We start from the raw sequence: 27433 nt of genomic DNA, 5'->3' as shown, positions 1-27433 counted from the left end.
GCTTCTTAACCTCCACATGCATCCACAGCCCTGTGTACTTCAGCCTTCACACCTACTTTATCATCAGAATATTGCCCATTCATCAAGCCTTCCTCAGAACCCCCAACTCCACCTCATTACTGATCCTTCTGATTCCAGTCCCCAGGGTTGTGTTTGATCTCTGAATGCCCACACAGAGTGCTTACTCTGTGAGTGCTTTCACTTTTGAGTCTACCATAAGTATCATTAGTTACTGTGTGTATTTTGCCTTAGCTACCAGTTTTCAAGGACAGAGTGTGTTTTCTCTGCAGTTTAGTATTTCTTTTGTACCTGACACATAACAGGCACTTAGTATTTAACTAATTGTTTATATTAAGTACCTAGTTATTTGGTTTTCTGCTTAGAATTTCTCTCAATGTAATCTTGATTTTTTTTTTTTTTTTTTTTTTGGTCTTTTGATGGCCGCACCCGCAGCACATGGAGGTTCCCAGGCTGGAGGTCCAATTGGAGCTGGAGCTGCCTGCCTACGCCACAGCCACAGCAATGCCAGATCCGAGCCGCGTCTGCGACCTACACCACAGCTCGTGGCAACGCTGGATCCTTAACCCACTGAGCGCAGCTAAGGATTGAACCCACAACCTCATGGTTCCTAGTTGGATTCGTTAACCACTGGGCCACAATGGGAACTCCAAATCTTGGTGATTTTTAAGTGTTTTGTTTGTTTTTTTAATAGATGTAAAAAAAGATTGGTCTGACCACGCTCTGTGGTGGGAAAAGAAGAGAACATGGCTTCTCAAGACACATTGGACCTTGGATAAGTATGGCATTCAGGCAGATGCTAAGCTTCAGTTCACGCCCCAGCACAAACTGCTCCGCCTGCAACTTCCCAACATGAAGTATGTGAAGGTGAAAGTGAATTTCTCTGATAGAGTCTTCAAAGCTGTTTCTGACATCTGTAAGACTTTCAGTAAGTATTAGATAAAGTCTTCACAAAATTTTGAGTTGTGTGATGTGTGTAAACTCATGACTGACATTTGGTTTATCTCAAGGAGTAGAGATTGGAGTGAGCTATCTATGTTTGTGTGTATGTGAAACTGTTACTTTATTCCTTAAAGTTTTTATATTACGTTAAGATAAAGTTAAGGTGGAACGGGAGGAAACTAGTAGAGGTCTTTCCTTACTAGAAGTATATCATATATTTATTATTATTTAATACCTCATTCTGATGACTGTTTTCATGGGAAGGAAAGAGAGCAGGCATTATTTTCAGAGGAATGTAGTTTCGTAGCATTTCCTTCATGTAAGTCAGTATTCGATTTTAATAATTCAGGCAAACTGTGTCACTTCCTTTAGCAAAGGCCTGACACAGTTCCTAAGGAAATGACTTTGAGTGTTGTCTTCCTTAACCAGTCTGCAATTTGAACATTCTTTTGGCAGTTCTGTTTATGTTTTCTGAAGTGAGGTGTGGATTACTTTTGGCTGACCCAGTTTTGTCATGTGACAGGAAGTATTCGACCATCAGAGAAAATGTGAACCATTGGCATTATCATCAGTATGTAACTATTGTACCATAGATTTGGGAAAGATACAGGACCTTACTCTTTTGATATAATGACTGAAATTATAAGGTTTTTATGTTTAATGGAATTTTTAAGAAAAATAAAAAGAATATATATAGCAGTTACCTAAATCCTATTATGTAGAATTGATAGCTGATATTTTATCATTTTAAAAAATATAGTTGATTAATAGTTCTGTCAGTCTCTGCTGTACAAGCAGAGTGACCAGTATTGTATCATTTTGCTAAATTTTTTTTTATGTCAGAATCATATAGGTAAAGTTTTTGATTCAAATTCTCCTCCAATTTCCCTTCACAAAGCAACTAATATTGTAAGGTTAGTTGTATCTTTCCAGTACATTTGAAAATGCATAAACACACATATATGTACTTGTACACACATGTATCCATGTCTGTGAGTATAAATATCCCCAAACAAAGCATGTTACTGCAATTGCTGTATGGCTATCTGCTTATGACATTTTATACATATGTGGAGGAATTTCTATTTCAGGTTTATGTAGAAGTAGAGAGTAAAAGTGCTGTGTTCTAAGTATACACATAATTCACTTCAGATACTGTCAAATTGCTCTCCCAGGTGGTTATACCAGTTTACATTCCAGCTGGCAGTGTGAAAACCCATTGCCCCAAGTTGTCACGAACACCTGAATGTTGTCAGTTTTTAGTGTTTGCTTCTCTGAGTGAAAAAAAAAAACAGTATTTCATTTTGATTTATAAGATAACTATGTTTGTATGTCTTTAATGGCCATTTCAGTTTCTTTTTTGCATTGCTTGTTTTATCCTTTATCAATTTTTAAAATTAATAACCTTTTTAGAGCACTTTTAGGTTCACAGCAAAACTGAGCAGAAGGTACCCTTTACTGTCTCCATAGTTTGGTCTTTTATAGAATGTCATACAATTGGAATTATACTATATGTAGTCTTTTTAGATTGTTGTCTTTCACTTAGCAATATGCATTTAAATTTCCTTCATGTCTTTTCAGCTCGTTTCTTTTTAGTGTTGAATAATATCCCATTGACTGTATATGCCACTGTTTATTTTCCACACCTGCTGACAGATGTCTTAGTTGTTTCCAAGTTTTGCACTTATATAAATAAAGCTGCTATAAACATTCATGTGCAGGTTTTTTGGTGAACATACATTTTTACTCCTTTGAGTAAATACTAAGGAGTATGATTGTTGGATCATACAGTAAGAATATGCTTAGTTTTGTAGGAAACTACTGAACTGTCTTCCAAAGTGCCTAATACCCCTTTGCATTCACATCCAGCAGTGACTGAGAATTCCTATTGCTCTAGGTCCTCACAGCATTTGGTGTTGTCAGTGCTCTAGATAGTGGCCATTCTGATAGATGTGTAGTGGTATATAATCTGAATTTCCGTGACTATATGTGATCCATTTTGAATTAATTTTTGTGAAGGATGTATGATCTTGATTCATTTTTTTGCTGTGGATGTCCAGTTGTTACAGCACAGTTTATTAAAAAATTATCTTTTCTCCATTGTGTTGCCTGTGCTTCTTTGTCAAAGACCAGTTGACTGTATTTATGTAGATCTCTTTCTGGGCTCTGTATTCTGTTCCATTGATCTATTTGCTGTTATCTGTTAATGCCACCTTGTCTTGATTACTATAGCTTTTTGCAGTAAGAGTTGAAGTCACTTAGTATCAGTCCTCCAAATTTGCTCTTGTTCTTCAGTATTGTTTTGGGTATTCTGGGTCTTTTGCCTTTCTGTATAAACTTTAGAATTAATTTGTCAATACCTATGAAATAATTTGCTGAGGTTTTGATCGGGATTGCATTGAATCTATAGTTGTGGTGAACTGAAATCCTGACAGATCAGGTCTTCCTGTCATTCAACATGGAGCATCTCTTCACTTTTCTTTCCTTTCCTTTCCTTTCCTTCTTTCTATTTATTCTAGCTGGATTTCATGGATTCTACAATCTGTAGGCGCTTATGTTTTCCACCAAACTAGAAGAATTTCCAACCATTGTTTCTTTAGTTTTCTTTTTAACAGTCACACCTGTGGCATACAGAAGTTCCTGGACTGGGGCTGAACTGGAGCTGCAGCTGAGGCCTATGCCATAGCCACAGCAGCACTGGATCCAAGCCACATCTGCAACCTGTGCCACACCTTGCAGCAGCACAGGATCCTTAACCCACTGAACAAGGCCAGGGGTTGAACCTGTATCCTCATAGAGACAATGTTGGGTCTTTAACCCACTAAGACGCAATGGAACTCCTGTTTCTTCAGATTTTATTCTACTCCATACTCTTCCTTCTCCACTACTAGGACTCAAATTATACCTATATATTAATTTCAGATACATACTTTTTATTTATTTTTTATTTTTTAAAATTTTATTTTTTGCTTTTTAGGGCTGCACTCTCGACATATGGAAGTTTCCAGGCTAGGGGTCTATTTGGAGCTACAGGTGCCAGCCTACACCACAGCCACAGCAATGCTGGATCCTTAACCCACTGAGTGAGGCCAGGGATCCAACTCCTGTCCTCATGGATCCTAGTCGGGTTTGTTAACCGCTGAGCCATGAAGGGAACTCCCAGATACATACTTTTTATTTCTGATATATCTAGGTAGTGTATTTCTTTGCTGATAACTCCCGCATGTGTTTACTCAATATATTAATGTTATCCCATGCATCTTTAAATATATTTACTATAGCTGTTTTAAGGACCTTACATTCTAATTCCAATATTTGAGACTTTGTGAATTCTGCTTTTATTGACTTTTCCTTTTCTTGATTATGGGTCTCATTTTTCTGCTTCACATGTCTAATATTTTAAATATTATTCTTAAATGTTATAAGGGATTTATACAGAATCTGGATTTTTTTTTTTTCATCCCATTTAATGGCTTACTGTAGGATCTCTGTTCCCAGTCCAGGGATTGAACCTCTGCCACAGAGATGAAAGTGCTGAATCCTAACCACTAGACCAGCAGTGAATTCCTTCTCCACTTATTTCTTTCTTTGATTTCTTTCATCACAGTTTTGTAGTTCTCCTTATATATTGCGCCTACTTTGTTATATTTACACCTAAGTATTTCACTTTTTGGTGCTAATGTAAGTAGTATTGTGTTTTACATTTCAAATTCCACATGTTCACTGCTAGAAAGCAATTTCTTTTTCTATATTAACCTTGTGTCCTAAAACCTTGCTATAATTGTTTTAGGAGTGTTTGTCAGTTCATTTGGATTTTCTACAGAGATGGTCATGTTATCTGTAAACAAAGACAGTTTTCTTCCTTCCCAATCTGTACACCTTTTCTTTTTCTCTTTTTATTGCATAAGCTAGGACTTCTAGTACAGTAATGAAAAGCAGTGATAAGAAAGGACATCCTTGGAGTTCCCGTTGTGGCTCAGCAGGTTAAGACCTTGATGTTGCCTCTGTGAGGATGTGAATTTAATTCCTGGCCTTGCTCACTGGATTAAGGATATGACTGTTGCCAAAAGCTGCACTGTAGGTTGCAGATTTGGCTGCATTTGTGGCATGTGGAAGTTCCCGGGCCAGGAACTTCGACTTGAGCCGTTACAGTGACAATGCTGGATCTTTAACCTGCTGCACCACAGGAGAACTCCAAGAATTCTTAACACAAGGAAAATAATTTTTTTGATATCTTTATGAGATAATGGATGTTAACTAAAATCAATGTGGTAATCATTTCACAATATAAATCAAGTCATTATGCTATCTATACACCTTAAATTTAAAGTGTTATATGTCAGTTATACCTCAATAAAACTAAAAAAAAAAGTTTGGTGGAATTCACCGGTGAACCCATCTGGCCATTTCTGTTTTTAAACATTATTATTTGTTGATTCAATTTCTTTAACAGATATAGGCCTATTCAGATTGTCTATTTCTTTTGTGAGTTTTGGCAGATTGGGAACTTCTATGTGCCGTGGGCTCAGCCCTAAAAAGACAACCAAAAAACAAAACAAAAAAACCCCATAAAACTTTTAATTTTTTCTTCATTATTTGTATGCTTCTTTATCCTTTCTTAAACATTTTTTTTTTTTTTTTTTTTTTTTTTTGGTCTTTTTGCTATTTCTTGGGCCACTCCCGCGGCATATGGAGGTTCCCAGGCTAGGGGTCTAATCGGAGCTGCAGCTGCCAGCCTATGCCAGAGCCACAGCAATGCGGGATCCGAGTCGCGTCTGCAACCTACACCACAGCTCACGATAACGCCGGATCGTCAACCCACTGAGCAAGGGCAGGGACGGAACCCGCAACCTCATGGTTCCTAGTCGGATTCGTTAACCACTGCGCCACGACGGGAACTCCCCTTTCTTAAACATTTAGAGTGCATTTTAATAGCTTTTTTAATATGTTTGGTTACTGATTATATCATTGTAGTTATTTCTGCTTTTGTTTTTTTTTTTTTTTTAACTGCTTTCTCCTGGTGATAGGTCATATTTTCCTGCCTCTTTTATGTCTGGTAATTTTTGATTGAATGTTAGAGTCTATTCATTTGATTTTATTTTTCAGTCTTTTTTTTTTTTTTTAAGGGTCCGCAGCATGGTATATGAAATTTCCAGGCTAGGGGTCAAATCAGAGCTGTAGCCGCTGGCCTATGCCACAGCCACAGCAACACAGGATCTACATCTGTGATGTACACTACAGCTCACGGCAACACAGGATCCTTAACCTGCTGAGCGAGGCCAGGGATCGAACCTGCATCCTCATGGATACTAGTTGGGTTCATTGTTGATGAGCCACGATAGGAATTCCTAGAGGAGTCTATTAATTTTACATTGTTGGTAACTGGATTTCTTTTTGTATTTTTTTAAGTAGTGTTGGCTTTTTTTTTCCCCCTTGGGTCAACAGTCAAATTACTTAGAATGGGATCTTTTTGATACCTGCTTTTAAGCTTCATTAGAGCATGTTAGGAGCCACCATTAGCCATGGGCTAATTTCCTTTTGGGCATTCTTAATACCCTGTATATTAGACTTTCCTTTCAGTAATGCACAGACCAGTATTCAGCCAGACCCCAGCAGATAGCCTCAGATCTCCAGAGCACTCCCTCTCTCTCTTTCCCTGGAACTCTCTTCTCCCTGGTACTGTGACCTACAAATTATAGCTATCTGGGCCTCCCTGGATTCAATCTCAGATATCTCAGCTCAGCAAGACCTGACTCTGTTTGTTCCCTCCCTACCCTGAACTACTGCTGGACAGTAACCTGCTGTATTCAAAGGGCTCATTCTGTTGTTTCTCTAATCTCCTGTGCTTCTTGTTGTCTAACATCTGAAAACCTTTTTCTTTTACTTTCTTACTGTTTAAAGTGGGGGTGGGGGGTGCATAAATCAGATTCTTGTTGAGACTGTTCTTAATTTATCCTCTTTTTTTTTTCCTAGCCATCTATTTTTTCTAGAAAGCCATCATTTGCTCATTGAAACATTATTTATAACAAAACCATTTTTTTCACAGAAATTTCAAATTGAACATGTTCGAGACTGATCTCAAGGCATTCCTTTCCAAACCTGTGTTTCCTCTTCCCCACTCTGCTCCTCAGAAGTAAGTCTCCATATCATGAAGGCACTGTCCCAGATAGACATGCCAGAAACTTAGGAGTCATCTTTAGCACCATTGTCTTCCTTAGTACACATTTCATTAGTCACCTAAAAGTGTTAATTTTGCCTTCAAGATCTTGAATCTTTTCACATCTTTCCATTTCTGCCATCCTTACTGCTCTAATAGTCCACACCACCACCATCTCTCTCCTAGGTTGTTCCAGCAGCTTCTTAAATGGTCTCCTTTATCTATTATTATTCCTTCCAATTCATTCTTTATGCAATAAGCAGAAAGATTTTAGAATTACTTTTTAATTAAAGTCATAGATATGGAGTTCAAAAAGCATATAACATAAAACCACTTTTCTGCCCTATTTCTCCCTAGCCCCTATACACAACCCTACCACTTTCTACTTTTTACTGTTTCAGACTTTTAGTTCCATAATTTAAATATGTGCTTATACTGTTATTTCTTGGTTTATCTATTTTAGATATCTGTTTACTTGTTTTTATTCAACGTTTTCTTTTCCTCTTTATTATAACTGTTACAGTTTTTTACTAAATTGGTATCATTGTTTATGTTATTTTAACAAGGTAAATATTTTTACCTGCTAAATGAAAAGTGTATACTTTTATGTTTCCTATCTTATATTCCTTATTTCATTTGTCTAATTTTTAACCTGCTCTGTTGCTGATTCTTCTACCTTCTTGATTCTCTAATTTTCATGATCAAATGCATTATCTGATGATAATCTCTTCCCTCCCTCCTTTTTTTTTTCTTCCTAAACACACTCTGAAGTCTCTCCATACTCCTGCCCCAATCTGAAATACATTGCTTCCAGGTCAAAGTATACAATCATAGCCCCAAAACTTCCCTTCACCAATGTCCAAAGAAAATGCCTTCTGTCTCAATGCACGTGCAGAAATGCAAATGAGGAGTTCCTGTTGTGGCTCAGCGGAAATGAATCTGACTAGGAACCATGAGGTTATGGGTTCAATCCCTGGCCTCGCTCAGTGGGTTAAGGATCCGCTGTTGCTGTGAGCTTTGGTGTAGGTCAAAGACGTGGTTCCGATCTGGCATTGTTGTGACTGTGGTGTAGGCTGGCAGCTGTAGCTCTGATTCAACCCCTAGCCTGGGAACCTCCATATGCTGCGAGCGCAGCCCTTAAAAAAAAAAAAAAAAAAGGCAAATGATCCTTGCATTTTCCTCAGTGTTGATTTGTGCTTTTATTTTGGTGGACTGTATTTTCTTTATTTAATGATTTTTATTTTTTTCCATAATAGCTGGTTTACAGTGTTCAATCAATTTCCTATTGTACAGCAAGGTGACCCAGTCACACATACACATATACATTCCTTTTTCTCACATTATCATGCTCCATCATAAGTGACTAGATACAGTTCCCAGTGCTATACAGCAGGATCTCATTGCTTATCTATTCCAAAGGCAATAGTTTGTGTCTATTAACCCCAAATTCCCAGTCCATCCTACTCCCTTCCCTCCCCCTGGGCAACCACAAGTCTGTTCTCCATGTCCATGATTTTCTTTTCTGTGGAAAGGTTCATTTATGCCATATATTAGACTCCAGATATAAGTGATATCATATGGTACTTGTCTTTCTTTTTCTGACTTACTTCACTTAGTATGAGAGTCTCTAGTTCCGTCCACGTTGCTGCACATGGCATTATTTTGCTCTTTTTTATGGCTGAGTAGTATTCCATTGTGTATATATTCCACATCTTCTTAATTCATTTATCTGTTGATGGACATTTAGGTTGTTTCCATGTCTTGGCTTTTGTGAATAGTGCTGCCATGAATATAAAAGGTGGGTGCATGTGTCTTTTTCTAGGAAAGTTTTGTCCGAATATATGCCCAAGAGTAGGATTTCTGGGTAATATGGTAGTTTTGTATTTAGTTTTCTAAGGTACCTCCATACTGTTTTCTGTAGTGATTATACCAAGTTACATTCCCACCAACAGTGCAGGAGAGTACCCTTTTCTCCATACCCTTTCTAGCATTTGTTATTTGTGGGCTTATTAATGATGGCCATTCTGACTGATGTGAGGTGGTACCTCAAAGTAGCTTTGATTTGCGTTTCTCTAATAATCAGTGATGTCGAGCAATTTTTCATGTGCTTATTGGCCATCTGTATATCTTCTTTGGAGAAATGTCTATTCAGGTCTTTTGCCCATTTTTCAGTTGGTTTGTTGGCTTTTTGGCTGTTGAGTTGTATAAATTGTTTGTATATTTTAGAGATTAATCCTTTGTGGTGGACTGTATTTTCCATCATCAGCAGTGAATGGGATATAAATTTTTGAGTTGTTAAATTTGAAAATGTCTTTATTTTGCACTTTGATAGAATGTTGTGTTGAAAATATTTTCTCTCAGAATTGGGAAATCATTGTTGAGTTGTTTTAGTTTCCAATATTGCTGTTTATAGTCCTGATAGTGTTCTTAATTTTTTTATTTTCATCCTTTCTTTGTAGATTGCTGCTTCTGTCTGGAATGTTTTAGGATTTTTTTTCCTTTGCCCTTGTGAGATTTCATGGTAACGAGTCTTTATTCCTCCCATGTCTTCTTTCTTCTCTTTGTTGCTAGTGATTAGTCAGACATTATTCTTGGATTGATCCTCTTAACCTGACTTACATCTTCTGTTGGATTTTTTATTGTGGGTATCAAATTTTAATTTTCAGTGGTTTATATTTCTCTCTGGATGTTCATTACCCAGGTATTCACAAACACATTTAAGAGTTGTGGACTTAAGGAGTTCTTGTCTGGCTCAGCAGAAACGAATCTGACTAGTTTCCACAAGGATGCAGGTTCAATCCCTGGCCTCACTCATTGGGTTAAGGATCTGGCATTGCAGTGAGTTGTGGTGTGCACCACAGACCCAGCTCTGATCCTGCTTTGCTGTAGCTGTGTTGTAGACCAGCAGCTACAGCTCCACTTTGACCCCTAGCTTGGGAACCTCCATATTGCTATGGGTATGGCCCTAAAAACACCAAGAAAAAAAAAAAGGAGTTGTGGACTTAAGACCTTCCCCTTCCCCTTGTTAATGGCCAAGATCGCCGTCTCATTTCTGGTTATTCTTTAACATCCTCTTCATCTCTCATGGATGTCATTGTCTTATTTTTCTGAGATTTGTAATTAAATGTTTTTGGTTTGGTTTTGTTCTGTTCTTTGGATTATCTGTCTCCCCAAGTTGTCCTTTTGCTTTTCATGTGGTCTCTTTCATAGTACAAGGTCTATGAGTTTTCCATTGCTGCCATATACTTAGCTGCCTAACACAACATATATTTATTATCTCACAGTTTCTGTAGGTGGAATATCTGAGCATGGCATGGCTCAGCTGAGTCCTCTGCTTAGAATTTTAGAAGGCCAAAATCAAGGTGTCAGCAGGGCTCTATTCCTTCTCAAAGGTTAGGAGAAAAATTCTGCATGGTAGAATTGGGTTCCATGTGGTTGTGGGACTGAAGCTCCCCTGGCTTGTCTACCAGCTTCTAGAAGCCTCTCAAATTCCTTGACTTGTGGTTCACTTCCTTCTTCAAAGCCAGCAATAGCAAGTCCAGTTCTTCAAACTCCTTGAATCTATATGACCTCTCCTCTCTTAATCTTTCCTCTGCTTTCTTTTGCCTTTCTCTTCTCTTAGGCAGGCTCCTTGTTCATTGCACTGGATCCAATGAGAGAATCCAGGATAATCTCCCTGAAATCAGTTGGTCACTTAATTCCATTTGCAAAGTGTCTTCACAGCAGTCCCTAGATTAGTGTATGATTGTATAACCAGGGACAGGAATTTTCAGGAGTTATCTCTAGAATGCTACTTGCCACAGAGTCCTTTCTCTAATGTTTGTCAGTCATTGATTGTCCATTCATACAGTTACCTAATGGGAAGCTCCAGTTGAATGGTGTTTAGCTTGTCATCCCTCTGTAGATTTAGATGTTAAGCAAGCTTTTTCAAATATCTGTATCTAAAAGATCTTTTCCCTAGGGCTATTGAGATTCTCCTCTAAGGAATTCTCCTCTAAGGAGTGTGTAGTGTGTATCTAAGGGGTAGGTTTAGTCCAATATGGGACAGGATTCCTTTTTCTTGTCTCTCTGTTTTCAGTACTTGATTATGCTTCATGTTTGGCATGGTGAGTCTGTGTGTTTCCCATTGGTATCTCCTACAAACACCTTGATTTTCTATTTGTCTACTTGGCTAAGTCATGTGCCATCTGGCTTTTGTCTCAGCATTTTTCTGCTGTTGCTTATCTGTTATTTTTCTCCAGTTATTTTTGTCCTTTTAGGTTCATGTTTTCTTTACATTTTGGTATGATTTTTGGAAAGGAGTGAAAATAATGCACAGACTCAACATACATGTTTAACCAGAAACTAAAGAAAATTTCTATTTGTTTGTTTGTTTTCTTTTTAGGGCCCCACCTGTGGCATATGGAACTTCCCAGGCTAGGGGTTGAATCAGAGCTGCAGCTGCCAGCCACAGCCATAGCAGCTTGGGTTCTGAGCCATGTCTGCAACCTACACCATGGCTAATGGCAACGCTGGATCCTTAACCCACTGAGCGAGACCAGGGATCGAATCTGAGTCCTCATGGATACTAGTTGGGTTTGTTACTGATGACCCACGATGGAAACGTCAAGAAAATTTCATTTTTAAACTAAAATCTGATTTTTTTTTCACCTGAGAACCTTTCTCCTAAGTTTCCCACTACTTCAGCCCCATAGTTTTTGAGACACATATTGTATTATATTTATATAGCATGTAATTATATGTATAGTTCATGTAGTCTAATCTTCCACTAGATTTGTATTCTACTTGATAACATTATATTGATTTTGAACATTAAATTTTATTGCTATGTAGTTTATTATAAATAGATCCTGGCTCATAATTCTGGTATATCTTTATTACTGAATATAAAATTTAGCATAAAGGAAAGGTAGCATTGTATTTTGACATGCCTGTTTTGTTTTGTTTTGTTTTTGGCCACACCTGTGCTATATGGAAGTTCCCAGGCCAGGGGTTGAACCTGTGCTGTAGCTATGGCAATGCTAGATCCTTAACCTGTGCACCACACAGGAACTTCCTACTTGATGTATCTGGTGTAACTTATGGCATACAGAATCAATGAGGGCTACCATACAATACAAACCTTTAACTTCTTAGAGTTTTGGATTTTTAAAAAAGTGAGTTCTAATATTTTTTTCTATACCCTAGTGGATGATTATCTTTCCACTTTGAGGTAACTACATTTATTGGATAGTAATGAATTAAGACTGCTTTGGTATATTGTTTTTAAAAGTGTCATACTTCAGTCTTTTGCATGGCTTTAGTATCTGGCAAAACACAAACACATACATAGAAGGAAATTACAAATTCTTATCTTGAAATGGATTAATAGATTTACCAAGTGTTAAATGTTTGAATTTTCCATTATTCTAGTAAAATAATGTTTTCTTATTTTAACAGATATCAGACACCCTGAAGAGCTTTCTCTCTTGAAAAAACCGAGAGATCCAACAAAGAAAAAAAAGAAAAAGCTAGATGACCAGTCTGAGGATGAGGCACTTGAATTAGAGGGGCCTCTTATCACCCCTGGACCAGGTAAGGCTTTGACTAAGCACTGGCCGCATGTCAGAACCACGGACTGTGTGCCTTTGTGTTGTTTTTTTTCTTAGTTGAAGTATAGTTGATTTACAGTATCATGTTGGTTTCAGGTATAAGCATAGTGCACAGTGATTCAGTTACACATATATAATCTTTTTCAGATTTTTTTTCCTTATAGATTATTATAAGATACTGAGTATAGTTCCTTGTGATATATGGTAGATCTGCCTATGTGTTTTGACAGTGGAATGAACAGACTGTAGCTCAGGAGAGTGGTCAATTTGAAGAACACTCACCTTCAGCATCTTTTTTTCAGTCTTGAAATCGCCAGTCTGTCATGTACAGATCATCATGTCAAGTGTTAACAGCTGCATCAATAAAAAGAAAAGCTGGTTCTCTGCTCAGGAAAAGTCAAAAGGGGACAGTAGCTTAACTGGGCTCAGTTCTCTGCTTTGTGGAAATTGGGTAGTTTTTTTTTCAGTATTTAGTTCCATTTTTTTTTTTGGTATTTTATGAAAACCACCACTATTTAGTTAAGACATTATTCCTTTTTTCAGGTTACTGAAATCTTTCTCTGTGCTCTGCATATGCTGGTCTCTTAGTGCCTCCCTACCCTTTCCTTTAAGGTGTTGCTCCTTTAAGAAGCTTTCTGAGGAGTTCCCGTCGTGGTGCAGTGGTTAACGAATCCGACTAGGAACCGTGAGGTTGCGGGTTTGATCCCTGCCCTTGCTCAGTGGGTTAATGATCCAGCGTTGCCGTGAGCTGTGGTGTGGGTCACAGATGCTGCTCGGATCCCACGTTGCTGTGGCTCTGGCGTAGGCCAGTGGCTACGGCTCCGATTAGACCCCTAGCCTGGGAACCTCCATATGCCGTGGGAGCTGCCCAAGAAATGGCAAAAAGACAAAAAAAAAAAGAAGCTTTCTCAGATTTCCTTCCTTCCATTACTCCCCAACCTGAATTAGGTACCCTTAAGTCATAAGTCACCAGACTTTATGTGTTTGTATTACACTATTATGTTCTCCCCTAATAATTGTGAGCGCCCTGTATGAAGAGACTGTTTCTCACCTTTTTGTTACCAGGACCAAACTCAGCATATGGCATTCAGTAGGAACATAGGTAGTGTCTTTGGGGAAGTGATATGACTAATTAACTATATTACACAGTTCTCTAGTCCTGGGACATTACAGTTTCCCATGTTCCCATTGGCCACACATTTACAAATCCATTTCTTAGCATAAAACCCTGAAGCAAATCGGTAAGCTGATTTTACTAATTCAGTTCACTCCTTGTTTTTTAAATTCTGGGGTGATGATGATGGTAATGAAAGTAAACCGTAAACATAGAGTTTATGCATGCCCAGAAATATTTCACACACTTTACCTATGGAAATCCATTTAATTCTCATTACAACCCACTGAAGTGGATTATGTTATTTCTCACATATATGGGTGAAGATATTATGGTACAGTAAAGTTAGGAATGTCTAAAGTCACATACCTTGTAACTTTTATGTCACTACTCATGTACTGATTACATTTGAGAGGTACCAAGAAATAAGAGAATCCTCACTCTTAAGTAATTTATAGGCTAGTTGAAAAACACAGTTACTGTATTTAAGGAAGTAATACACAAAAGTTAAATGAATGTTGTAGAAAATAATGTTATAGGAATTCAGAAGACAAAACAATTCCAAATAGGGTATATTCAGTTTATGGTTTGGGTTAGTAAGTTGTGAATTAGCTAGGATTCCAGTGACTGGGATTTTCATGAGAAGAAAAGGCCATCCAAGCAGAAAGAATGATATTAACAAAGGACATCCTGGCAAAAGAAAAGAACAAGATGTGTAAATAAGCCATTTGAGCCAATTCATGGGCGAGAGACCTCCAAGGAGCTTCAGGCCAAGGAATTTAGTGCATTGTAGAGTCATTGGTTTCTAAATATGTTACAAAACGAAGGAATTTTTGGAAAGAGTATCAAGTTTAATTCCAGTGAAGTGTGGAGGAGGGAATGAGAGGAAAGGGTTTTGAGTTGTGGTAGAAGTCGACAGATGAAGGAGGTAAAAGAGAACAAAAGATTGTGTCTGTCATTAGAATGTTAATTTTAAACCCTGATGTAAACTTGATTTATATAGATGAAAGCATCTGACATTAGACATAGCCCCTACCTGCAGTTATCTTTTTTAGTTTAAATGGAAATTCATTTAATCCTCAAAGAACCGCATGGAGAAGTATATTTATGGGATTATTTTGGAGTGGTTAAAATCTAGTAGGATTGGTTTTAGAACTGCAAATGAGAGCTGTTATATAGTGCTTTAAGAAAAGACAATTTGGGAGTTGCTGTTGTGGCTCAGTGGGTTAAGAACCCAACATAGTGTCCATGAGAATTATGGGTTCAACCTCTGGCCTTGTTCAGTGGGTTAAAGATCTGGCGTTCCTGCAAACTTCAATGTACCTTGCAGATTCCGCTTTGATCTGGTGTTGCTGAGGCTGTAGCATAGGCCAGTAGCTGCAACTATGATTCAAACCCTAGCCTGTCAAAAAAAAAAAAGGGGGGGGGGGGAAGAAAAGACAATTTGAAGACAAAGGATGATGAATTAAGATGAGGGAAAATGACAGATCTTTTAGAGTAAGTAACTTTTTCTTTTAAATTGAGTTGTTTTTTGTGTGTGTTTTACAAACAATAAAATGAACAGATATTAAATTACTGATGAATGTTTACAGATGTATACACCTTGTAACCATCCAGAAACATGATCTGGCATATAGCATGATACCGAAAACCCAGAAGGCCTCTTGCATGTCTTTTCCCTAATGACCACTTTTTGCCTCTCTCAGCACAGAATAGTGTTGTCTGTTCTTGAACCTCATATGAATGGAACCATGCACTTTTGTGCTCCCTTGTGTCTGTGAAATGACAGTGTTTTGAGTGAAGGATTTTTTTTTTTTAAAAGAGGTTTTAATTTTGTAAGTCAAATATATGACAATAAATTTTAAAAAATATTATAGGCAAAAAGAAAAATAGTGGGTTTTAGTGTCTACACCCAAGGAGTTTGATGAAAAACACTTCTACACTCAAGCAGTATAGTTAAAAATATTTGAGGAGTTGATGTAAAATGCTGAGAAAGTATACGAAGATAGATGATCACAAAGACTGATTATCTATACAGAAAAATCCTATATGCATGTGAAAAGTAACATGGTTTTTTTTATTTTTAACTCAGTGAATTTTATTACGTTTATATTTGTCAGTGATCATCACAACCCAATTCTGTAGCATTCCATCCCAAACCCCCAGCCTATCCCCCCAGCCCCTCAACCTGTCTCCTTTGGAAACCATGTTTTTCAAAGTCTGTGAGTCAGTATCTATTCTGCAAAGAAGTTCATTGGGTCCTTTTTTTAGATTCCACATGTAAGTGAGAGCATTTGATGTTGGTGTCTCATTGACTGACTTCACTTAGCATGATAATTTCTAGGTCTGACCATGTTGCTGCAAATGCCATTATTTCTTTCCTTTTAATGGCTGAGTAATATTCCATTGTAGTATGTACCACATCTTTATCCACTCCTCTGTTGATGGACATTTAGGTTGATTCCATGTCTTGGCTATTATATATAGCACTGCAGTGAACACTGGGGTACATGTATCTTTTGAGTAATGGTTTTCTCTGGATTGATGCCTAGGAGTGGGATTGCTGGATCACATGGTAATGCTATTTTTAGTTTTCTGATGCATCTCCATACTGTTCTCCTCAGTGGTTGCTCCAATTTACTTTCCTATCAACAGTGCAAGACGTTTCCTTTTCTCCACACCCTCTCCAGCATTTCTTGTTTGTAGACTTTGTGTGTGGGTTTTGTATATTTAGGGCTGCACCTATGGCATATGGAGGTTCCCAGGTTAGGCATCTAATCGGAGCTACAGCTGCCGGCCTATGCCACAGCAACGCCAGATCCAAGCCACGTCTGGAACCTACACCGTGGCTCACTGCAATGCCAGATCCTTAACCCACTGATCGAGGCCAGGGATTGAACCTGCAACCTCATGTTTCCTAGTCAGATTTGTTTCCACTGTGCCACAATGGGAACTCCTGTTTGTAGACTTTTTGATGACGACCATTGAGGAATTCCTGTTTGTAGACCTTTTGATGACTGATTGCCATTTGGGCCAGTGTAAGGTGGTACCTCATAACAGGTTCGATTTGCATTTCTCTAGTAATTAGTGATGTTGAACATCTTTTCATGTGTTTTTTGGCCATCTATATGCCTTCTTTGGAGACTGTCTGTTGAGTTCTTCTGCCAGTTTTTTAATGGAGTTGTTTGTTTTTTGGGTATCAAGCTGCAGGAGGTGTTTATAAATTTTGAAGATTAATCCCTTTTCAATTGCTTCATTTGCAAATGTTTTCTCCCATTCTGTGGGTTGTCTTTTCATTTGTTTAGGGTTTCCTTTGCTTTGCAGAAACTTTCAAGTTTAATTAGGTCCCACTTGTTTGTTTTTATTGTCAATACTCTAGGAGGTGTCTCTGAGAAGATATTGCTGTGGTTTATGTCAGAGACTGTTTGGCTCATGTTTTCTTCTTAAAAGAGTTTTATAGTATCTGCTCGTATATTTAGGTCTTTAATCCATTTTGAGTTTATTTTTGTGTATGGTGTTAGGAAGTGTTTTAATTTCATTCTTTTCCATGTGGCTGTCCAGTTTTCCCAGCAACACTTATTGAAGGGGCTGTCTTTTCTCCATTGTATAGCCTTGCCTCCTTTGTCATAGATTATTTGACTGTAGGTGCATGGGCTTAATTCTGGGCTTTCTATCCTGTTCCACTGATCTCTTTCTGTTTTTTTTTTGTTTTGTGTGTGTGTGTGTATGTGTGTGTGTGTGTGTGTGTGTGTGTGTGTGTGTGCCAATACCATACAGTTTTGATGACTATAGCTTTGTAGTATAGTCTAAAGCTAGGGAGCCTGATTCCTCCGGCTCTTTTTCTTTCTCAGGATGGCTTTGGCTATTCTGAGTCTTTTGTGCTTCCAAACAAACTTTAAAATATTTTGTTCTAGTTCTCTGAAAAATGTCATTGGTAATTTTATAGGGATTGCATTGAATCTTAGTTTGCCTTGGGTAGTATAGTCATTTTGACCATGTCAATTCTTCCAATCCAAGAGCATGGTATGTCTTTCTGTCTGTCTGTGTCGCCGTTGATTTCTTTCATCAGCGTTTTTTGTCTCTAGGTAGCTTTAGTCCTAAGTATTTTATTCTTTTTCATGCGTTGGCAAATGGGTTTGTTTCTCTAACTTCTCTTTCTGATTTTGCATTGTTAGTATGTTTAACAATTTCTGTGTATCCTTCAGCTTTACCAAATTCATTAATGGGCTCTTAACAGTTTCCTGGTAACATCATTAGGATTTTCTAGGTATATAGTATCATGTCATCTGCAAATAGTGATAGTTTTACTTCTTCCTTTCCAATTTGGTTTCCTTTTATTTCTTTTTCTTCTCTGACTGTTGTTGCTAGGACTTCCAAAATTATGTTGAATAGTAGTGGTGAGAGGACATCCTTGTTTTGTTCCTGATCACAGTGGAAGTTCTTTCAGCTTTTCACTATTGAGAATGATGTTAGCTCTGGGTTTGTCAAAGATGGCCTTTATCATGTTGTGGTAGGTAAAAAACTTTCTGGAGGGTTTTTTATCAGAAATTGGTGTTGGATTTTGTCAAAAGCTTTTTTTGCATGCATCGAGAGGATCATATGGTTTTTATTCCTCATTTTGTTAATGGTGTGTATCACACTGATTGATTTATGGATATTGAAGAGTCCTTGCATCCCTGGGATAAATCCCGCTTGATCATGGTGTACAATCCATTTAATGTATTGCTGAATTTGGTTTGCTAGTATTTTGTTGAGAGTTTTTGCATCTATGTTCATGAGTGATATTGGCCTATAATTTTCTTTTTTTTTGTGGTATCTTTGTCTGGTTTTGGTATCAAGGTGATGGTGGCCTCATGGAATGAGTTTGGGAGTATTCCTTTTTCTGCAATTTTTTGGAATAGTTTCAGAAGGGTAGGTGTTAACTTGTCGAAATGTCTCATAGACTGCCTGTGAAACCATCTGGTCCTGGACTTTTGTTTGTTGGAAGTTTTTTAATCACAGTTTCAATTTCAATACTTGTGATTGATCCATTCATCTTTTCTATTTTGTCTTGGTTTAGTCTTTGAAGATTGTACTTTTCTAAGAATTTGTCCATTTCTCTTAGGTTGTCTGTTTTATTGGCATATAGGTGCTTTTAGTAGTCTCTTATGATCCTTTGTATTTCCGTGAAGTCTACTGTAACTTTTCCTTTTTCATTTCTAATTTTATTGATTTGAGTACTCTTTTTCTTGATGAATCTAAGGTGTATATTTTCAAAGAACCAGCTTTTAGTTTCATTGATCTTTTTCTGTGGTTTTCTTCATTTCTATTTCATTGATTTCTCCTCTGATATTTATGATTTCTTTCCTTTTGCTAACTTTAGGCCTTGTCTGTTCTTCTCTCTTTAGTTGCTTTAGATGTAAAGTTAGCTTGTTTATTTGAGCTTTTTCTTGTTTCCTGAAGTAGGCTTGTATTGGTATAAAATTCCTTCTTAGAACTGCTTTTGCTGCATCCTGTAGGTTTTTGATTATTGTGTCTTTGTTGTCATTTGCTTCTAGGTATTTTTTAATTTCCTTTTTGATTTCTTCAGTGATCCATTGTTTGTTTAGTAGTATATTGTTTAGTCTCCATGTGTTTTTTGCAGTTTTTTTCTTGTCGTTGATTTCCAGTTGTATAGCAGTGTGTTTGGAAAAGATGCTTGATATGATTTAATTTTCTTAAAGTTACCAAGGCTTGATTGGTGTCCCAGAATATGATCAGTCCTAAAGAATGTTCTGTGTGCACTTGAGAAGATTGTGTATTCTGCTGTTTTGGATGGAATGTTCTCGAAATATCTATTAAGTCCATCTGGTCTAATGTGTCATTTTAGGGCTTGTGTTTCCTTGTTGATCTTCTCTCTGGTTTATCTGTCCATTGCTGTAAGTGGGGTGTGTTACTGTCAACTTCTCCTTTTAAAGTTGTTAGCAGTTGCATTATATGTTGAGGTGATCCTGTGCATATATACTTACAATTGTTAAATCTTCTTCCTGGATTGATCCTTTGATCATTATGTAATATCCTTCTTTGTCTCTTATAATATTCTTTAAGGTCCATTTTGTCTGATATGAGTATTACTACTCCAGCTTTCTTTTGATTCCTGTTTGCATGGAATATTTTCTTCCATCTTCTCACTTTCAGTTCGTGTGGGTCTCTTGAAGACAGCATATATATGGGTCTTGTTTTTGTATCCATTCAGCCAGTCTATGTCTTTTGGTTGGCATTTAGTCCATTTACGTTTTAGGTAATTATTGATGTATGTTCTCATTGCTATTTTATTAACTGTTTTGAATTTGTTTTTGTTGGGCTTTTTTCTTCCCTTCTTGTTCTCCTCTGTGGCTTGATGACTATCTTTAGTGTTGTATTTTGAGTTGTTTTTCTTGTTAGTGTATCTATCATAGATTTTTGGTTTGCAGTTACCCTGAAGTTTTGATATAGGAGTCTATATACACACACACACACACAATATTGTTTTAAGTTGTTGGTCTCTTAATTGCATCTCCATTTTCCTGCATTTGTACCCTCCTCTTCTCACGAATTCTGATTTTGGTAGCACATTTGTGTGTGGATGATTTCCTACCTTTACTATATATATGCCTTTACTGGTGAGCCTTGACATTTGTAATGTTTTTGTTTCTGGTTGTGGCCTTTTCTTTTCCACCTAGAGAAGTTCCTTTAGTATTTGTTGTTGAGCTGGTTTAGTGGTGCTGAATTCTCTTAGCTTTTGCTTGTCTGTAAAGCTTTTTATTTCTCCTTCAAATCTGAATGAGAGCCTTGCTGTGTTAGAGTAATCTTGGTCGGTGTTATTTCCTTTCATCACTTGAGGTATATTGTGCTCCTTCCTGGCTTGCAGAGTTTCTGCTGAAAAATCTGCCCATGACTTTATCAGGGTTCTCTTGTATGTTATTTGCTTCTTTTCCCTAGCTGCTTTCAGTATTTTCTCTTTATCTTTAATTTTGGTCAGTTTGATTAATATACGTCTTTGGTTGTCCCTCCTTGGGTTTCTTTTCTATGGTACTCGTTGTGCTTCCCGGATTTGAGTGAGTGATTCCTTCCCATGTTAGGGAAATTTTCGGCTCTTATCTCCTCAGATATTTTCTCTGTTCCTTTCTTTTTATCTGTTCCTTCTGGCACCCCTATAATACGGATGTTGGTGCCTTTAACATTGTCCCAGAATTTTCTTAGACTGTCTTCATTTCTTTTCAGTCTTTTTTCTCTTTTCTGTTCCATGTCAGTGATTTCCACTAGTCCGTCCTCCACCTTGCTTATTCATTCTGCCTCCTGTATTCTGCTTTTGGTTGCTTCTAATGAATTTTTTATTTCATTTATTGTATTTTGCATCTCTGCTTGCTTAATGCTTACATCTTGTATTTCTTGGCTCAGTGTTTCTTGTAATTTATCAATCTTTGCCTCCAGTTTATTTCTAATGTCTTTTTTTTTTTTTGATTTCTAATGTCTTGAATCATCTTCACTGTCTAAAGTCTTTTTCATGGAGGTTGATAATCTCCAGATCACTTAGCTGTTTTTCTGGGTTTTTTTTTTTGTTTCCTTATCTGAGTCATAATTCTCTGCCTTTTCATTTTGTATAGATTTTTGGTGTGGTCTCCGTTTTGCAGACAGTAGAGTTGTAGCCTCTCTTGCTTCTGATGCCCACCTCCCTTGTGGCTGAAATTGGTATGGGGGCTTGCTGTAGGCTTTCTGATTGGAGGGACTGGTGCCTGCCCACTGGTAGGTGGAGCTGATTCTTATCCTTCTGGTGGGTGAGGCTTTGTCTCTGGGTGGGATTAGAGGCTGCTGTGTGCCTGGGGAGTCTTTAGCCAGCCTGGGCAGTCTGTTTGCTTAGATCCCCTTGGATTATTGTTTGGCCTGGGTCTTCTCAGCCCTGACAGGTGGGGCCAGATTTTTGCAAAATGGCCACCTCAAGAGGAACACACTGATGATTATTCCTGAGACCTTTGCCTCCGATGTCCTTCCCCCACAATGAGCCACAGTCACCCCATGTTTTCCCAGGAAATCCTCCAAGAACTGTAGGCAGGCCTGATCCCGATTCTTAGGGAGTCTCTGCTTTGCCCTGGGACCCAGTTCACATGAAAGTCTGTGTGTATCTTTCAAGAAAAGAGTCTAAACAAAGCACAAAAACAACCCAAAAAAAAGGAGTTCCCTTCGTGGCTTAGTGGTTACTGAACCCAACTAGTATCCATGTGTATGTGGGTTCGATCCCTGGTCTTGCTCAGTGGATTAAGGATCTGGCGTTGCTGTGAGCTGTGGTGTAGGTCACAGACGTGGCTCGGATCCTGAGTTGCTGTGGTGTATGCTGGCAGCTACAGCTCCGATTTGACCCCCTAGCCTGGAAACTTCCATATGCTGCAGGTGCAGCCTTAAAACAGCAAAAAAAAAAAAAACCCAAAACAAAACAAAAAAACAAGAATAGGTCTCCATTTCCCCCAGTTCCGTGGAGCTCCTGCACACAATCATCACTGACCTTTAGTGCCAAATGCTCCGGGGGCTCCTTCTCCCAATGCCAGAGCTCCAGGCGTGGGGACCTGACATAAGGCTCAAAACTCTTACTCCCATAGGTGAGTGTCTGTGATACGGTTACTTTCCATTCTGTGGTATGAGGTTCCTTTTATCATGTAATTGCCCCTTCTGCCATCTTATTGTGGCCTCCTCTTTGTCTTCTGGATTAGGATATCTTTAATAGTTTGTAGTCTGTTTGGTTGACGGTTGTTCAGCAGTTGCTTGTGATTTTGTTGCTTTTTATGAGAGAAGGTGAGCTCCAGTCCTTCTGTTCCACCATCTTAATCCTATAAACATGTGATTAATTTATGGCCACACCCACAACATGAGGAAGTCTCCAGGCTAGTGATTGACTCTGAGCTGCAGCTGTGACTACAGCACAGCTGGGGTAATGCCAGATCCTTCAACCCTCTCCACCAAGCCAGGGATTGAACCTGCTGCCTCACAGTGACCTGAACTATTGGAGCTGAATTCCTAACCCACTGTGCCACAATGAGAACTCCCATGATTAATTTTTTATTTTTTATTTTTTGCTTTTTAGGGCCATTCCCAAGCTAGGGGTAGAATTGGAGCTGTAGTTGCTGGCCTACCCCACACCCACAGCAACCTGGGATCTGAGCCACGTCTGCGATCTACACCACAGTTCATGGTAGTGCTGGATCCCCAACCCACTGAGCGAGGCCAGGGATCAAATTCACATCCTCATGGATACTAGTCAGATTTGTTTCTGCTGCACCACAGTGGGAACTCCCCATGATTAATTTTTAAAAGAAATGTTAAATAATCTGGTTTGCCTGCTTTTATGATTTGTGAGTCATGTTAGTCAATTATTTAGACCGACCAACTACTGAGAAATGCGATCAGTTGTGTGTTTTGTCCATAATTATTAGCAAAATGTCCATATATCTCAATTTATGACATCTTTGGGATGTTAGACACTGTGCTCAGTGCTTCACAAATGTTCCTGTACTACAGGTTGTGGTAATGAGTAGGCATAATCTTCATTTTTACTGAGGAGGAAACAGGTTCAGTGTTCAGTTCCCATGTGCTTCTTGAATTGTGACCTTCTCAGTGTGATCATAGTTAACACTTTTATATATATGCTCAGTGTGAGCATGGTTAACACTTTTATATGTATTTTATATACATACACACACATATATATATTCAATAAATGATAACTTAATAATGATAACTTAATACATAATCTTTTATTTGATCCTCTCTCAACACCAGTGATTTTGGTGGCATTATCCCCATTTTACATACAAGGCGAGAACATTAAAAGGATTAAGTAATTTTAACTTGCCTAAGGTCACAGAGCTAATTAGGACACAGCTAGGATTCAAAACCAGGTTTGTCTGGCTCTAGCATGCATGTTTCTAACCATTATATAGTATCATCTCTCCAGGTACAATATTTAAATATTTTGTGAATTCTGGAGTTCCCATTGTGGCTCAGCAGGTTAAGACTCGCAACATTGTGTCCATAAGGAAACAGGTTCAATCCCTGGCCTTGCTCAGTGGGTTAAGGATCCAGCATTGCCACAAGTTGTGGCATAGGTCAGAAATGTGGCTCAGATCCAGTATTGCTGTGTTTGTGGTAGAGCCCTCAGCTGCAGCTCCCATTCGACCCCCTAGCCTGGGAACTTACACATGCCGCAGTTGTGGCCATTAAAAAATATATATATCTTGAATTCTAACAGGAATGTTAGATAAAATATTGGTGTATAAATTATACGTCAAAAAAGCCTTTTTTAAAAAAAGTAATGTTTTAAGAGGTAAAGGATCATGAGTGAATGAATGATTCTCAGACTTTAGTTAAATTCTTAATCAGAATTATAAAATTCTGTTATTTTTATGGGCTATGCTCTAGAATATATTGACGCTTACTAGCCATAGCTGGGTAAATATCTAATCTTTAAGAACCTATGAGTAGGGAACCAGATGAAGTGGTTTGATCCCATGTCTGTGGGAAACAGTTTTTCCAAGTAAAAAATTACTGTATAGTGCTGACTTACAAATTACTAATTTTGGGATTTATTGTGTAATAGAACTAGAAAATTACCTTGTTAGAAACTTGTAAGAAATCTTAAAGCAGCCAGACAAAGGAAATGTCTGGGTCCTAAGGTAATACAGAAAGTAATCAATAATTCAGTTACTTGGTATTGTAAGGAAAATCAACATATAGGATGCCATTTTTCCAGTTGGAATTTGTCATTTTAAACATCCAAACATTTTTTTTAAATCTATTCTTCAATTGTAAAAATAATGCATGCTCACAGCAAAAATTCACATATTACAACAGAGATATGTATTTGATTTTTAAAAATATTTTTTATACTTTAAAAATTTTTTATTTTATATTAAGTTGATTTACAGTGTATTAGTTTCAGGTGTACAGCAAGTGATTCATTTATGCATATGCATATATCCATTTTCATATTCTTTTTCCCATATAGGTTATTAGAGAATATTGGATAGAGTTCTTTGTGCTATTCAGGAGGTTCTTGTTAATTATCTACTTTATATATAGTAGTGTGGTGTGTATATGTTAATCCCAAACTACTAATTTATGCCCCTCCTACGCCTTTGCCCTTTGGTAACCAGAAATTTGAAGTCTGTGAATCTGTTTCTGTTTTGTAAACAAGTTCATTTGTATCACTTCTTTTTAAGATTCTACATATAAGTGATATCATAGGATGTTTGGTCTCTCTCTGACTTAGTTCACTTAGTATGTTGATCTCTAGGTCCATACATGTTGCTGCAAATGGCATTATTTCATTCCTTTTTATGGCTGAGTAATATTCCACTGTCTATATGTACCCCGTCTTCTTTATTCATTCCTCTGATGGACATATAGGTTGCTTCCATGTCTTGGCTGCTATAAATAGTCCTGCAGTGAGCATTGGGGTGCGTGTATCTTTTCTATTTTATTTTATTATTGTTGTTTTGTTTGTCTTTTCTAGGGCCACTGCCACAGCATATGGAGATTCCCAGGCTAAGGGTCTAATTGGAGCTGTAGCTGCTGGCCTATGCCACAGCCACAGCCACATGGGATCTGAGCTGCATCTGTGATCTATACCACAGCTCATGGCAATGCTAGATTCCTAACCCACTGAGCAAGGCCAGGGATCAAACCCGAAACCTCATGGTTCCTAGTCAGGTTTGTTAACCACTGAGCCATGACGGGAACTCCTGTATCTTTTCAAATAATGTTTTTTTTTATGGATATATGCCCAGGAGTAGGATTGCTGGATTGTACGGCAATTCTATATTTAGTTTTTTAAGGAACCACCATACTGTTCTCAATAGTGGTTGTACCAGTTTACAACCACTATTGTAACAGTGTAGGAGGGTTCCTTTTTCACCATATCCTTTGCAGCATTTATTATTTGTAGTCTTTTTGATGATGGTTGTTATGACCCGTGTGAGGTCAAACAGCATTGTACTTCGATTTGCTTTCTCTAATAATTAATAATTATTGAGCATCTTTTCATGGGAGACAGTGTATTATTTTTATTTTTGTGTCATTGTAATTTTGATTGCATTTCTCTAATAATTAGTTATGTTGAGCATCTTTTCATGTGCTTTTTGGCCATCTCTCTGTCTTTGGAGAAATGTCTACATCTTTTGCCTGTTTTTGATTGGGTTGTTTATATTTTTTATATTGAGCTGCATCAGCTGTTTGCATATTTTATTTGTTTGTTTCTCTTTTTTGGCTGCAGTATTCAGCAGCTTGATGTGGGGTCTTAGTTCTCAGACCAGTGGTGAAAGCGGTGGGTACTAACCACTAGACTGCCAGGCAACTCCCAGTTTGTGTGTTTTGGAGAGAAATCCCATGTTGGGATTGTTTGCAAATATTTTCTGCCACTCTTTGGTTTGTCTTTTTGTTCTGTTTATGGTTTCCTTTGCTGTGCAAAAGCTTTCAAGTTTAATTAGGTCCCATTGGTTTATTTATATTTTTATTTTCATTTCTCTAGGAAGTAGATCCAAAAAGATATTGCTGCAGTTTATGCCAGAGTGTTCAGCTGATGATTTCCTCTAAGAGTTTTATATTATCACATTTAGGTCTTTAATCCATTTTGAGTTTATTTTTATGTATGGTGTTAAAGAATGTTCTCATTTCATTCTTTTACATGTTAGCTATCCAGTTTTCCCAGCACCACTATTGAAGAGACTATCTTTTCTATATTGTGTATTCTTGCCTCCTTTGTCATAGATTAACTGGGTTTATTTGTGGTAAGGTTGGTTCAGGGGCTTGTGCAGGCTTTCTGATGAGAGGTACTGATGCCTGCCCACTGATGGATGGAGCTGGGTCTTGTCCTTTTGGTGGGCAAGGCTGTGTCAAGGGGTATGTTCAGAGCAGGCTATGGGCTCAGGGTGACTTTAGGTAGCCTTTCTGCTGACGGTCATTTGGCCTGAGGCATCCCAGCAGTGGAGCCTGCAGGCTATTGAGTTGGGCCAGGTCTTGATGCCAAAATGGTGACCTCCAACAGAGCTCATGTTGATAAATATTTCCTGGTGCCTCCATCCCTGGTATTCTTGTCCCCACAGTGAGCCACAGCCAACCCCTGCCTCCCTAGGAGACCTTCCAAGACCTGCAGGTAGGCTCTGGCCCAGGCTCCTTTGGAGTCACTGCTTTGCTCTGGGTCCCACTGCACATGAAACCTTGTGTGCTCACTTCAAGAGTAGAGTCTCTGTTTTCACCAGTTCTATGGAGCTCCTGCACTCAAGCCCCACTGGCCTTCAATACCAAATGCTTGGGGCGGTGGGCAGGGGGGAGGCTCTTCTTCCTGATGCCAGAGCCCCCAGGCAGGGGAGCTTGACACGGGGCTCAGAATGGTTACTCGTGTGGGAGAAACTCTGCAATATAATTATTTTCCAGTTATGAGTTGCCCACCTGGCAGGTATGAGATTTGATTATATAGTGAAAGCCCCCCTCCTACCATCTTGTGGCTTCTTCTTTGTCTTTGGTTATAGAATATCTTTTTTGGTAGGTTCCAGTGTTTTCTGTCAATGGTTGTTCAGCAGTTAGTTTTGATTTTGGTGTTTTCATGAGAGGAAGTGGGCTCGAGTC

The 27433-nt window shown here is 38.2% G+C and overlaps 1 protein-coding gene across 13 annotated transcripts in view; it reads left to right on the top strand.

The window, feature by feature from the left end:
- FERMT2 (fermitin family member 2) overlaps positions 1-27433 on the top strand; it is an 87210-nt gene that overhangs the window by 28682 nt on the left and 31095 nt on the right. For all 13 annotated transcript variants that reach the window (XM_021102113.1, XM_021102060.1, XM_021102137.1 and 10 more), the window contains exons 3-4: positions 713-946; positions 12557-12691. In XM_021102113.1, coding sequence (XP_020957772.1) covers positions 713-946; positions 12557-12691 — 369 coding nt within the window. The remainder of the gene's footprint in view (positions 1-712; positions 947-12556; positions 12692-27433) is intronic.

This window comes from Sus scrofa, chromosome 1 (assembly GCF_000003025.6).
Source record: "Sus scrofa isolate TJ Tabasco breed Duroc chromosome 1, Sscrofa11.1, whole genome shotgun sequence".
NCBI lineage: Eukaryota > Metazoa > Chordata > Mammalia > Artiodactyla > Suidae > Sus > Sus scrofa.
This window is presented reverse-complemented; position numbering and strand designations above follow the sequence as displayed.